The sequence below is a fragment of the Podarcis vaucheri genome (assembly GCF_965113315.1).
Source record: "Podarcis vaucheri genome assembly, chromosome: Z".
In the NCBI taxonomy this organism is placed as follows: Eukaryota; Metazoa; Chordata; class Lepidosauria; order Squamata; family Lacertidae; genus Podarcis; species Podarcis vaucheri.
The window spans coordinates 39,330,373-39,344,905 of NC_138758.1; the positions used below are offsets into that span (position 1 = coordinate 39,330,373).

The 14,533-nt window shown below is 47.5% G+C and overlaps 1 protein-coding gene and 1 long non-coding RNA gene across 3 annotated transcripts in view; one reads left to right on the forward strand and one right to left on the reverse strand.

Annotated features, from left to right (window-relative positions):
* Positions 1–232: 232 nt before the first annotated feature.
* Positions 233–13,041, reverse strand: LOC309523712. The gene is made up of 3 exons (XR_014215554.1): positions 12,770–13,041; positions 2,436–2,600; positions 233–329 (listed from the first exon to the last, which is right to left on the reverse strand). It is a non-coding gene; the product is annotated as an uncharacterized lncRNA (long non-coding RNA).
* The window catches only part of NSMF (NMDA receptor synaptonuclear signaling and neuronal migration factor), a 55,221-nt gene continuing 52,306 nt past the window's right edge, over positions 11,619–14,533 (forward strand). Inside the window, exon 1 of one of the 2 annotated variants that reach the window (XM_082207713.1) lies at positions 11,619–11,865. In XM_082207713.1, the coding sequence (XP_082063839.1) occupies positions 11,795–11,865 (71 nt within the window). In that variant the 5' untranslated portion in view covers positions 11,619–11,794. The remainder of the gene's footprint in view (positions 11,866–14,533) is intronic. The other variant, XM_082207712.1, reaches the window with a different exon arrangement.

Sequence of the window (14,533 nt, forward strand, 5' to 3'; positions counted from 1 at the left end):
CCTTTGTGGGTAGATATAGCTTGCCTCATTTATTCACTCCCCCACCCCACCCCGGTTCACTCCGCATCCCTATCACTATTCTGTGAGGTTGGCCAGTTCTGAGCAAGGGTGACCAGCCCCAAACTTAAACAGCAAGCATTGTAGCCAAGCAGAAATTTGAATTCTCATCTTCTCAATTTAATTCCTGTATTCATGCTTCCACATCACACTGGCCCTCATTGCTTTTGGAGACTGTGGAGCAGGGGTGGGGGTGGGGAGTTCTTGGAGCATCAGAGGGAGAAACTGTGGTCACCTGCTCTTCCAAGAGACACTGAATGCTGCTCTACCTGCTGGTTATAAGAGTCTACCTGCCAGCAGGCTATCTTGCCAGAGTGGTGCATGCTCTGGTTATCTCCCGCTTGGACTACTGCAATGCGCTCTATGTGGGGCTACCTTTGAAGGTGACCCGGAAACTACAACTAATCCAGAATGCGGCAGCTAGACTGGTGACTGGGAGCGGCCGCCGAGACCATATAACACCGGTCTTGAAAGACATACATTGGCTCCCAGTACGTTTCTGAGCACAATTCAAAGTGTTGGTGCTGACCTTTAAAGCCCTAAACGGCCTCGGTCCAGTATACCTGAAGGAGCATCTCTACCCCCATCGTTCTGTCCGGACACTGAGGTCCAGCACCAAGGGCCTTCTGGTGGTTCCCTCACTGCAAGAAGCTAAGCTACGGGGAACCAGGCAGAGGGCCTTCTCGGTAGCGACACCAGCCCTGTGGAACGCCCTCCCATCAGATGTCAAAGAGATAAACAACTACCTGACATTTAGAAGACAAATGAAGGCAGCCCTGGTCAGGGAAGTTTTTAATGTGTAACATTTTTATGTATTTTTAATCTTTGTTGGAAGCCACCCAGAATGGCTGGGGAAACCCAGCCAGATGGGCGGGGTACAATTAATAAATTACTATTACTATTAAAGGTACAAATAGAAGCATGTAATATGGGCGTAGCCAGGGGGTGCAGTTGCCCCTACCTATATCAAGTAAATAAATAAAAATACTTAACTAACTGACCAATTGCATTGTAGATAACTGAGTTCCACACACCCCAACATAAAAACTGCCCGCTCCCAATAAATCCTGGCTATGCCCATGGCATGTAAAGAGGAACTGCAAAAGCAACTTAAGGCAAATTAATCCTGGAGAATAAAAATTCCTCTTTTCCCAAAGCATGCAGTTGTCATGCTGCCCAGTGGGAAAGGGTGCTCTCTCTTTGTAGCTGACAACCTGCCTCACCTGAGAAAGAAGCTCCAGAGGGTGGGGAGAGAACCAAATTATGCAGTGGTGGAAATAATATCCCAGCTTCTACCTTTCTTTTCCCCTCTCCAGTTTGCTACACGGATGGCACAATCTGCCTCCACCTTTAGGTGCGCTAAACACATTAGTAAAATGCTATTTCCATACACTGCTTTGTTGGGGGCCTTCAGCATGAGAAGCTGTGTCAGGCTGCAAAGTCATCTGTCTGTCACCTTTTCAAGACTGCAACACCCTGCCCTCAACACAGAAAAAGGTAACTGAAATGATCAAGGCGATGGAGCGACTCCCCGTCTCCCATGAGAAAACGTTGCAGTGTTTTGAGGCAACATGATATAAGTTTATAAAATGATGTGTGGTGTAGAAAGAGTGGAGAGAGAAAAGTTTAGGTTCCTCTCCCTTAACACTGGAACTTGTGAGCACCCAGTGAAGCTGGATGTTGGAAGATTCAGAACAGATAAAAGAAAACACCTGCCTTACTTCTCCATGCAACGTATAGTTAAAACTATGGAACGTGTTCCAGCAGGAGGCCGTGATGCCCACCAACTTTGGAGGGCTTTAAAACAAATCGGGACACCTCCATGGAGGGTAATAAGATTGTCAGTTGCTACTAGCCATAATGGTTATGCTCTGACTCTTGGGAAGCGGTAATACTTCAGAAGATCAGTTGCTGGAAGCCACAGGAGGAGATAGTTGCTCTTCTTTGCATGTCCATTGTGGGCTTCCCATTGTTGCATCTCGCTGGCTCCTGTGAGAACAGGATGCTGCACTAGATGGACCACTGGCCTGATCCAGCAGAGCTCTTCTTATGTTCTTGTCATTGGCTTTGACTCCTGCTCTTCAGGCTCCCTTCCTTCTGTGCTACCAGACTCAAGGTGCACCGGTCACTACTGCAGCCATCCCTACGTGGCACCAGCCAGCTTGACTTAGGGGAAGGTTATGTTCTGCCCTCTGATGCATTTAATCAGGACGTGAGTGAAATCTATCCATATTCAGAGACTGTGCCAGTGTCCCAACTCATCCATCTGTTTCTTTATGGTGGGAAGAAATGTCACATTTGAATTCCATCTCCCCATTGCCTACACACTGATAATCTCTGAAGTACCATATTCTTTGTGAAAACACACACATACTCACATACACAATGTTCCCCTGCTGTTCAGCATTTGAAGACTTCCGGTTTCGTCAAGCTGCACCATAGAAGCGTTTCATCCCACGCAAGACACCACACAACCTTGCTATGCTGCCTATGAGCATGTAACATGATGCACCTGTAAGCATATCTTCATGAGGACCAGAAACCTGTTTAAATTTAAATACACATGCACATAAACACATTTCAGAAAACTGATCTCTTCCTCCATCCACCATTGCCTTATATAGTCTAAAGCCGGGGTAGACCAAGGTGGTGCCCTCTATATGTTGCTGGACTGTAGTTCTCATCATCCTTCATGCCAGCTGGGACTGTTGAGATCTGTAGTCCAGCAACACCTGGGGGGCACCCCTCCCCTAAACTAATAAATTCACTGCAGGTGTGGGGAGCCTGTGGCCTTCCAGATGTTGCTGAACTACAATGCCCATCATCGTGGGCCATTGGCCATGCTTGCTAGGGCTTATGGGAGTTGTGGTTCAGCAACATCTGGAGGCACCTCTTCATTTTAACATATTTGGCTTTCCTCTTCTACTATTTCTAATAATCAAAGATGTCAACATGAGAGATTCCTGGTGGTTGTTTTTTTTTTAAAAAAACAAACACACATTCCAGTTTGTTGGTATCTTTTTGTTGCCTCCAGCACTCTGCAATTAATAATTTTGCTGCAGTCATTACATTTTAAAATGATTCCCATGTCCTCTTGTCTTAATATATCCTCAAGGAGATCCATCAAAACAATGTTGACATCCAGTGCCCATTATCCTTTTAATTTCATTGGGAGGTTTATTAATGTTGCTGGCAATGAAAAGCCAGCTATGTCAGGGCTCAGTGACCTCTTTCCTTGTCTTTCAAGCTGATTGAACCCAATATGAGCAGCCAAAGCAGGGGTGGGGAACCTTATCCATCCCGAGGGGCCACATTCCCTTCTGGGGGCCGCATGCCAGGGGTGGGTGGGACTAGAGGCAAAAGTGGGCAGAGCAACAAATACAGATTTTACTTCGTACAATAGGCTGCTTTAACAAACACACACACACACACACACACACACACACAAAAGACCTCTGTCCTGGCAAATGAAGGACAAGTCCCAGCCAGGCCGGAAACACTAAACGAAAGTGCGAAGCAAGACTGGTGAGAGGTGTGGTCTGGGGAGGGGCCTGAGAACCAGACAGAGAGACCCGAAGGGCTGCATTTGGCTTCTAGGCCTGAGGTATTCCCCATCCCTGTGACCACAGCAGGACGCCTCTTTAAATTTTTAAGAAAATAAAATGGAATTTGCTAATCCTGAGCTGATCACTTTCTATGCAGAGGCTTCTATTAGGGAAGAAAGGGGCAATACCATCTACATTGCAAATCAATTTGTTGTTGTTCTGTTGTTAGGCAGAAGCAGGTGGAACAAAGAATGCGAAGTTTCCCTTTTGTACAGTAGGCTAGTTTCTACAGACACGCACATGTCTCTGTCCTTTGTCCAGGCAGCGAGAAGCATTATCAGAGCTCAGGGACAAACTCCAGCTATGCGAAACCTCTCAGTGCATGGCAAGGCTTATATAAAACCACTGTGATATGGCGACAATTTTGACGAAAACATAACTTTGCTTGTCTGTCACGACCACCGTTTGCAAACGGTTTCTCTTACCCTCCTCCTCCTCTTCCTCCTCCCCTCCACCCTCTCATCCTCTGAAGGACTGAGATCAAGTTAATTGCTCCGTTGGCCGTTCTCCCCTGGAGAGCCGAAGCGGAGCTTGGAAACCGTAAAAGAGGGTAAGTGAAAAGAAATATAAGGAACGCCAGACAGGAGGAGGGGCTGGTACTCTTCCAGGCCATCCTGCCAATTTTAGAGGGCGAGAGATGTTTACGTTCTTGTCCAGAAGAGGCATAAAACAGTAGGGTTGCCAACTGACCAGAAAAACCATGTGGTTCGAGGTGCTCTGCCTTCGACACCAGCTCAATGGGCAAAAAAGTCAGTGCCCGGAGCCTGGAGCTCCAACATTTGGTTTGAGGTTCAAGCTCTATCACGTAGGACTTGTGTGGGCACATTACTGTCTGCCAGACGTTGGTCCCCAATCTGCAAAATGGGTGTATAATGGAGTCCTGTTTCGTGTGGGCTGAGAACAACAGAGACTCCCGCGTGCGATAAATTGGGTGAGCAAGGTTCCTTTGGTTTTTAAAAACAGAGACTTCAAAGCTTGTGCAAAGGGCAGAAATTCATTAGGGAAAGCTTTTGCAGATAGAAGCCTTTGCCCTTTGAATTTCTGCCGAACATGCCATGGTAAAGTTTAAGGCACAGGGGCCTTTGTGAAAATGATGGCAGCAATTAGAGCTTACCTTTCATTATCATAGCATAGAAGATCAAAATGGCTTTGAGTGGAGAACGGGATGTCCAGGTGGCAGAATTCACAAGGTGAATTCACCCACCCGATTTTTGAAATCGGCAACCCGAGCTTGTGAGACCACTCGCTCCCCTTGACCCATCTCTCTGTATCATCGCTGTTCTCTTTCCCCAACGCCGAAACAACCCAGAAAATCACAACATGCAGAGTAAACAGACGCACATTTCCCTGATTGGCATAATTCCCTCCCAATTATGATATTTGGGTGTCTGCTAATGAGCGGGTTTGGAGCACAGCCGCGTCTCAGCCCTTGATTGATCGATCGTGCCGCCTCGCTGGGAACGAGAGGGGGGGTCGTCTTGGGGGAACATCTGCTCAGGGGGCGTGAAGCCTGATCAGCGGGCGGGGATCTATTTGTCTGAAAACTTCGGCTGTGACTGGCAGGTAGCAATGCGGATGCTCTGGTGCTTGTCGTCGTCCCGAATAAGCGATTCAAAGAAACAAAAGTCCCTCTTGCAGCCACTTTGCTGAAGTTTAATTGGGCCGAATCTGGTCCATAGGAACCAACTCCTAGGGGCCGAAGGGGTCTCGCCGGGACCCCCCCAAAGTTGATGAGCATTGCCGTTCAAATTACCTCCCCTCCCCTCCCCCTTTATTCAAGGCACCCCTGATCTGGTCAGTGCTGAAGACAGCCTGAAAAGGTCTATGCAATGCCATATCGTATTATCAGGTTGGCACAGGTTTCCTCAGGCAGCTCCCTTCTTCTGTTGGTGGGGTCCTGGCTAGGCCAGGTGCCAGCGGTCAGCTAGGTCAGACACTGGCTGAGAGTCCAAGGGCTTGGAAGTCCCACGACCACCAGCCCAGGCTAGCCACACCACCGTTCACTGACCTCTGTGCCACCATAGATCAGACCAGCAGCCTGTTTAGCACAGTCTAATTTATTTGTTGTTGGAAGATTCAGGACAGATAAAATGAAGTAGTAGTAATAGTAGTAGTAGTAGTAGTAGTAGTAGTAGTAGTAGTAATAATAATAATAATAAATTATTTATACCCTGCCCATGTGGCTGAGTTTCCCCAGCCACTCTGGGCAGCTTCCAATCAAGTGCTAAAAACAATACAGCATTAAATATTAAAAACTTCCCTAAACAGGGCTGCCTTCTGATGTCTCTTAAAGAGAAGATAGCTGCTTACTTCCTTCACATCTGAAGGGAGGGCGTTCCACAGGGTGGGTGCCACTACCAAGAAGGCCCTCTGCCTGGTTCCCTGTAACCTCACTTCTCGCAATGAGGGAACCGCCAGAAGGCCCTTGGCACTGAATCTCACACAGTGCATAGTGAAACCGCATTGGTGGCGGTAATGGACCACCAACGTGGATGGCTTTAAAAGAGGATTACTGTAGACCAGTTTTTGGAGAAGAGGGCTGTTGATGGCTACTAGCCATGATGGCGAAGCTCTCCCTCCACAGTCCTGGGCAGCAGTGCTTCCGAATGCCAGCTGCTGGAGACTGCAAGAGAGGAGGCTGCTCTTGTGCTCAGGTCCTGCTTGCTGGTTTCCCGTAAGGAGCATCTGGCTGGCCACTGTGAGAACAGGATGCTAGATGGGCCATTGGCCTCACCCAGCAGGCTCTCCTTATGTTATTATTTTCTATTCTGACCGGTACTCTGTCACCAAGACTAGGCTTGCCATACAGAAACAGCAAGAGAGAGAGAGAGAGAGAGAGAGAGAGAGCAAATACTTTTGTAAACCAAGAAAATCTTTAATAAAAATACATTTTTTTAAAAAAAGCTAGCTTTGGCATTTGTTACAAGACTAGAAGCTTTATTGCTAGGCATTGCACATTGCAGGTCAAAAAAAGTGGGAAAAAACTATTTATGCTAGAACAGCGGCTTTCCAAAAATGGAAAGATGACAAGATACCAACAAAAGAAGAATGGCAAGTAAAACTAATGGAATATGCTGAAATGGCAAAGCTCACTGGAAAACTTAAAGACAAGGACAACAGAGACTATAAAAAAAGACTGGGAACCATTTATGATGTACTTACAGAAACTGTGACAGCGCGGGTGGCGCTGTGGGTAAAACCTCAGCGCCTAGGACTTGCCAATTGCATGGTTGGCGGTTCGAATCCCTGCGGCGGGGTGCGCTCCCGTCGTTCGGTCCCAGCGCCTGCCAACCTAGCAGTTTGAAAGCACCCCCGGGTGCAAGTAGATAAATAGGGACCGCTTACCAGTGGGAAGGTAAACGGCATTCCGTGTGCTGCGCTGGCTCGCCAGATGCAGCTTGTCACGCTGGCCACGTGACCCGGAAGTATCTGTGGACAGCGCTGGCTCCCGGCCTATAGAGTGAGATGAGCGCACAACCCTAGAGTCTGTCAAGACTGGCCCATACGGGCAGGGGTACCTTTACCTTTACCTACAGAAACTGTAAAGAAGTGAACTCACTAGCAGGGTTTGACTAAGCACTTACAATTCAGAAAACAAGCATAAAAACTAAGAGGCAATAAGTGGGAAAATAATCAAACGTAAGATGTAATTCTGGAAAATATGGTATAAAAATGACAATAATGCAATAACATTTAGCTAAAAGAATACAAAATTAAGGCAGAACAAAAAAAGCAGGAGAAACTGATATTTAAAGAACCAGAAGAGGAAGTTGAGGGAAGTCAGGGGAGGAGTGGGGGGGGGGGAGAGAGAGATTGGGACTTGTATATGTTTCCCCCCCCCTGTGATAATGATGATTGTGTTGAAGTCAAAATGTAAAACTTAATAAAAATTATATAATAATTTATAATTATATTATAATTATCTAATAAAAATAAAAAACCAGCTTTGGGTTAGGTCCCTCCCCCCCAAAAAAAATTTGGGGTTCTTTCCCCCCAAAAGCTATGGGTTCACCATGTTTAAACAATAATTTATTTAAAGTTTATATATAGGGACACGGGTGGTGCTGTGGACTTGCTAGGCAAGAGCCTAGGACTTGCTGATCAGAAGATTGGCGGTTCGAATCCCTGTGATGGGGTGAGCTCCCGTTGCTTGCCAACCTAGGTCCCTGCTCCTGCCAACCTAGCAGTTCGAAAGCATGTCAAAGTGCAAGTAGATAAATAGGTACTGCTCTGGCGGGAAGGCAAACAGCGTTTCTGTGTGCTGCTCTGGTTTGCCAGAAGTGGCTTAGTCATGCTGGCCACATGACCCGGAAGCTGTACGCCAGCCCCCTCCGCCAATAAAGCGAGATGAGCGCCGCAACCCCAGAGTCAGCCACGACTGGAACTAATGGTCAGGGGTCCCTTTACCTTTATATATATGTGTGTGTGTGTGTGTGTGTGTGTGTGTGTGTGTGTAGTCTGAATGAACGTCAAAAGATTAATTAAAAATGTGGTATCAGACTGGGAAATTTTTATAGAAATATATTCTTATTTTTTCATTTTATGTGCAATTGCTGAACCAGATATAATTTGTAATATGAGGACAATACTGCATCAAGGTTGCTGACAGGACTGAGTCCATCAGCACGTAACACCTCAGCTCAGAGGCCTGTACTGGTTGCTGATTTGCTACTGGGCCAAGTTCAAGGTGTTGCTATTAGAATATAAAGCCCTTAACAACCTGGGACTAGTTAGCTGGAGAGGTTGCCTTTCCCCACATGTGCCCACTCAACTGCTTTGACCTGCAGAATTGGCCCTACTACGGGTGCCGCCACATAATACCTGTTCCACATTTGTAAGAAATCGATAGGTGGCAGCACCTATTGACAATCAGGCAGGTGCCTCACTGTTACTCGTTTTGGAGCCTGCATAAAACGTTATTGCTTAGACAAGCCTACCCAGATATGTAGAATGTTTTAATTTTTGTTTAGCTTATCACTGATTTTAATTATTATTTGACTGTTTTAAACTGCTTTTAAAAAAAATGTTTTTACAGATAGTCTCTCTTTTCATAAACTGCTTTAACGGTTTGTTTTTTATTTACAATCAAGCAGTATGAAATAAATAATATGATTAGTAAATAACATGAATTAACTTTAAAAATATTTTATCTATTTCTGCATCTATCTATATACAGTATTAGCAAATGCCCTTCCTGTTAGAACCTAAAAATAAAATAATTTTTTGATCCATTAATGGAGCTCTTAGTTTTTCTGTGCAACAACTCAGAAACCAATTGTTTTATGTTTGTTTGTTGGGAAACTAAAATATCCTGCACTGATCATTCTGTATGAAAGCAAAGGCAGGTGTGTTTGGTTTTCTTTGGGGCTCTCCCTCTTTGCACAAAGGGGAGGATCCAAATCACATCTCCTCTGGCTGTCTTGGACACTTCCCATGGGATCTTTTGTTTAGCTCTGATGTGCACCCAAGATGTTTTAGCTGGGAAAATGTGAAGACTGTGAAAATGTGGCATGCAAAAGGGACAACTGTGTGTGCTGCACACAATTGATTGGGTGATGTGCTGCTGCTCCCTTGATTCATCAACCTATTGGCCTGCTTAGAGATATGTTGATTTCTATTTATGACAGTGATCATAGAATTGTAGAGTTGGAAGGGATATCAAGGGTTCTCTAGTCCAACCCCCTGTAATGCAGGAATCTCAAGTAAAGCATCTAGAACAGATGGCCATCCAACCTCTGCTTAAAAACTTCCAAGGTCCATTCCACTGCTAAACAACTCTTACTGCCAGAAAGTTCTTCCTGATGTTTAGTCGAAATCTTATTTGTTGAAACTTAAAGCCATTGGTTTGAGTCCTACTCTCCCGAGCAGGAGAAGACAAGCTTGCTCCATCTTCCATGGGACAGCTCTTGAGGTATATTCGAAGATGGCTATCACATCTCTTTCCCAGGCTAAACATACCGAACTCCCCCAACCTTTCTTCTCAAGGTGTGGTTTCCAGACCCTTGGGCATCTTGGCTGTTCTCCTCTGCACATGTTCCAGCTTATCTAGTTGCAAGTTTGGGGAAGGAGTGGACAGGAACCAAAAGTTCATGGGGTCAAAGTTACCGTGGAAGAAGAGTCTGTCATGGTGGGCACAGGGAGATTACAGATAAACAGCCCACAATGAGTGAAACAGGGAGCCCTTATCCCTCCAGACTGTGCCCCTTGGGACTAGTTGGGTGGAAGGCAGATAAAGTGGTGACACTGAGACTGAGGAGGAAGAAGAAGGAGACAGCCAGGGCTATCTACCTGGACCAGTTTAACGTAAGAAGGCAGGTGGGTGGGAGCTGGCTGAGAACATTCTGAGGTTGGTGGGGCAGTGCCCCACTTGCCCAGATGGACCACCCTCCACTGTGTCTAACCTCATCAGCTTTGAGCAAATCAGGACAAGTGCTCCACAGTGCCAAATTACCTGCAACTGGGGTGTGGTGGTGGATATGGGTGAGCATATGGCTTTGAGACAAATAAGACTCTCTGGAGGAGAAGTGTGTGTGTTTGAATAAGAGAGCAGGCTGCTTCGTTCCGTGAGGAAACGTAGCACATGAGAAGCTGATCAGAGGGTGAATAATTTATTTTTGCGTGAGAATACAGTGGAGAGACCTGACCCTCACACCCTTCTATTTCTATCCAGTGGTTTAATCCTTTTACGGAGGTCATGAAACTGTACTGGGGCTGCTGCACTTCAGGCTGTGAATGGGGGCTCTCTTGAGGGATACATCCACTTCTCCAAATACAAACGCTCCCTGCACATAGAAAAGCAGCAGAATGCAGTACTGTACAGTTAAAGAGACTTGCTAATCTGCACTAACAGCCATACTTCACATTTTCATATAATGTTTTGAGAGTATTCAAACCACATACTTGGTGATGCAACCAATAAGATTATAAGCAAGTCTTTGTATGTGCAATCCATTGAGGGGGGGTTGTCTATGTTACTGTGGTAAGAGAATTCTTTGTCCCCCATAAATCCTACAAATTGGATGACTTTGCAGAATGTCAATGCTTTCTCTTAATTGCATAACTTAGACTGGTTTTGCTAGCATAATTGGGAAGGGAGAAGGAGCCAGGAGTCTTATTCAGCCATATTGCTTTCAGATATATATTTGCAGCCTTAAGGACTGGAACTTTGTCCCTGGTTTTGAAAAAAGCTGAGATTTTTCAGGCGGAAGAAGTAGTCCCATATCCTGTGACTTTTTTCTCCCGCAGCGGTGAAGAACCAAGGCTTTATCCCACCCCCGTGTGTATGATTTGTGGTAGCCCACAGTTTAATGAAGTGGAGCAGATAGTGTTAAAGCCAGTTTCTGTTGCTGGCAGTGCTGAAGAAAGAACTGAAAGAATGACCCTTTGCATGTTCACAGGGGTGCTCTTCCCTGTATAAAGACTTTTCGTGCAGCCTAGGGTGATGAGCCTAGGACCTTCTGCATGCAAAGCAGATGTTCCACCACAGAGCTACGATGCTAGTTCAGTGCTTGGATGTAGTCAGTGAGGGCGCCTATCTAAGAGACGGCATTGTCCTTTGCACAGGACCAGAGTCGGTCTAGCTTTATTTAATTCAAGCATGCATCTCCTCAGGGGCACCGCGACTGCCTTGCCGCCAACGCACCCAGCCGGCTCGGAACTTCCGCGTTGAGCCAGGATCCTCGGATTCCAAGATCACTCGGCCGTCTCCTGTCAAGGTGGTGCCAGGGCACTCTGCACAACCTCAGAAACACTCCACCGATCCCACTGCCGGCGCTTTCCCTCCCTGCTCCAGAGCCTCCCCAAATATAGGCATGACAGAGCCTGGGCTTCCTGCACCCCGCCCCGTCAGGTCTCTCCTGTAGCGCCCGAGCCGCAGTCAATGAGCAGCCGCGATGCGCGCCGAGGGGCGGCTAGTCGTGGCGGCGGCTCCTCCTCCGGCTCCTCCTCCTCCAGCGACACTCGCAGGGGTCTGCCTGGGAGGAGGCGGACTCCGCTCGGCCCGCCAAGGCAGCAGCAGCAGCCGAGATCGCAGCCTATCCCCAGAGTTGGGGGTGGGGGTCGGCATGGGCGGTGGTGGCAGCGGCAGTGGCGGATCCGCGCGGCGGTGGCGGCGATGAGCTTCGAGGAGGACGATGGGCACGGCCGTCTCCAAACGCCGCTCGCTCCGCAACGAGGCCGTGGCGTCGGTGGCGGCCAAAGTCAGGTGAATCCGAGCTCGGGTTCTTATTTGGGGAAAGGAGGGGGCGAGATCGGGATGCAAAGCGAAGGAGCAAGCTAGCCCTAAAGAAAGAAACCTAGCGGGGCGCTCTGAGGCCGTGCGTAAAAAGGAGGCGCGTAAAAAGGAGAGCTGCGGGCGCAATGATGGTGATGGTCGAGGGATGGGGGGGGGACGAGGGGGTCATCTCTTTCTCTCCGACCCTCGTTACTCTAGCGAGAGATTGAATCCTGCACAGGGTGGAGTTGGGGTCGTGGGTGCAAAAAGCAAGGAGTGTGCAAAAGAGTGAGCGTGGAGGAATTTGATATAGTCTCCGCGTCGTGCATGGATGAACATTTATGGCAAGGGAGGTTTGGGGTGAGGGGGCAAAAAGAAACACACCGGGCGCGTGTCTGTGCAAGTACCAAGAGACCAGGTTGGAAGGGGCGCGCGCATGGGATCGTGCAAGGGCTGGGAAAGAAGAGCGAGCGTGCAAGGGAGACGTGCGTGTTTCCAGAGGAGCACGTCGGTGTCTTGTTCCGCGCTCGGAGGAGCTCGCCCGCCTCTGCTTGACGTCAGAGGCTGGGGAGGGGGAGGGTGCACAGTGGGAAGGGGTCTGCCACAAACCCGGATTCTGTATTTCCTTTCTGACTGCTGGATCGTATCGGGGCTTTGGAGTATGCTGGATCGGAACGATGCGCTCCTTCGATGCTCCTACCCATCGCTGTACGGATTTTGTCAGAAAGCGGCAGGCCTGGTGTTCTGTGCCCTGCTACACCTAGGGGAGAGGGGTCTGGAACATTTCAGCTGTTCTCTCCAACAAAACTCCCCACCACCACCAAATTGTGTGGTCTGAGATGAAGTAAAAACATCACCATGTGCCAAGTTTTTACACAGAGAGAAACACACATACCTCTAGCACTTTTCCTTCCGGCAGTGCAGACAGCCTATCCCTGGTGTGCTGCATCTTCTCAGCCTGCCAAAAGTGTCTGCTGTTGAGCGTGGAGGGTAGGAGGACAGCGCTGCTGCTGCTGCTGCTGAACCCCCGCCTTTAGTCTCCCACCATGCCAGTGAGCCAGAAGTGCTAACTCTGTATTTTTAGTCCGGCTGGCGCTGGGTTGAAATAGCAGATGACGTGAGGTGCGAAGTGTTTTGGCATGCTGCCCAGCCGTGGACCACTTTTTCTTTTTATTTTGGCAAAGGCTCAAAGAGCCCACGGCTGCCCTGGTGAACTTCCAAGCTCTGGGAATGCAGCAATTATGTTGTGGGGGGACGGGGGGGGGGACGGGACCGGCAAGCTGCCTGCCTGCGCAGTGGTGACTTTGCCTCCGCAGCTGTTTAACTTCTTAGCCTTGGAAGATGCTCTCTGCTTGTCTTGGACGATCCCTCTCTGGTAGCCGCGTGCTGACCAAGAAAAGTGAGCCTTTGGGGAGGGGCCTCGTCACTGTGTTGTGTTTTGCACCTAACGTGCTCCTGTTCCTTAGCGCCAGATGAAGGAGCATATGCGGCTTTTGTTTTCTACTGGCGACACAAAACCAAGGAGAATTGCAAGCATCACAGAGGATGTTTAAAATGTAGTGACGCCTTCAGACTGCCGGTATTTGTGGGAGGGATCCCAGCACGTATACCGGAAGTTTAGGTTTGTGCCTTTAAAATGAAAATAAGCGGTCTTCTACCCTAGTGCAACAAATCCACTTAAAAGAAATCGCAGACTTTGGTTGTTTGGAAAGTGAATGGGAAGTGCATTGAAAAGTGTGAAGTGAACAAATGATTGATGGGAAGACATCCCGTGTGCAAAGTGGGACAAATGCCCAATAAACAGGTTCCCCGGAGATGCCAAAACTCCCTACTGTTAATTTAACCTTACTGAAAAATTGAAATTATTTTCCCTTTAAACAAAAAACCCAAACCACACACTTTTGCAAGAGACATTTAGTGTGGTTAATTTTGATTGGTGTCATTTTACAGAGTGAGGTGACAGTGAAAGGATAAGCAGCAGGTTCTGATTGTGGGGAAAGGACCTCTTTGGGAACAGAAGGAAGAGCCCGTGAGACAGACTTTCCAGAAGAACGGGCAGAACTCTTGTTCATGAGCAGGGTTCGCAAACAGGGGTGCATGGACCACTGGTGATCTACAATCACTGTGTCCCCGTTAAATATTCATGTTGATTTCTTAATGTATTTGTATTGCTTCATTTATTTCTTAGATTGTAGGACAAGAGAATACAATTTGAATTCTGTAGAATGTGAATTGTATTTTGCCAATAATAATAATAATGAATTTATACACTGCCCTTCAACTGAAGATCACAAATGAAACAAAATATACGAAAGAAAAGGAGCAATAATTTTAAAAAGAAATCATGCAGCATCTAGCACCAGCAAGCACGACAGAAATTGTAGTAAGTGGTCTTCGGATTTTCAAGTTGTCCATGGGGGAAAAGAAGATTGGGAACCACTGGTCCAGAGGGTGGGTTGGATCCTGTGGGAGCCTTTTTCCGATAGACTCCAGGGTGCTGATCAAGGTGACCCTTGAGTTTCTGCCCATCTTCAAAATTCTAGGCTATGCTTTCTACATTAAGCTGTGAGATATGATGCTGGTCATGAACAGGAATAACCTGACTCCAACCCACCAAGAGCAGGGATACTTTATTCATTTTACTTTGAGCACAGGATTT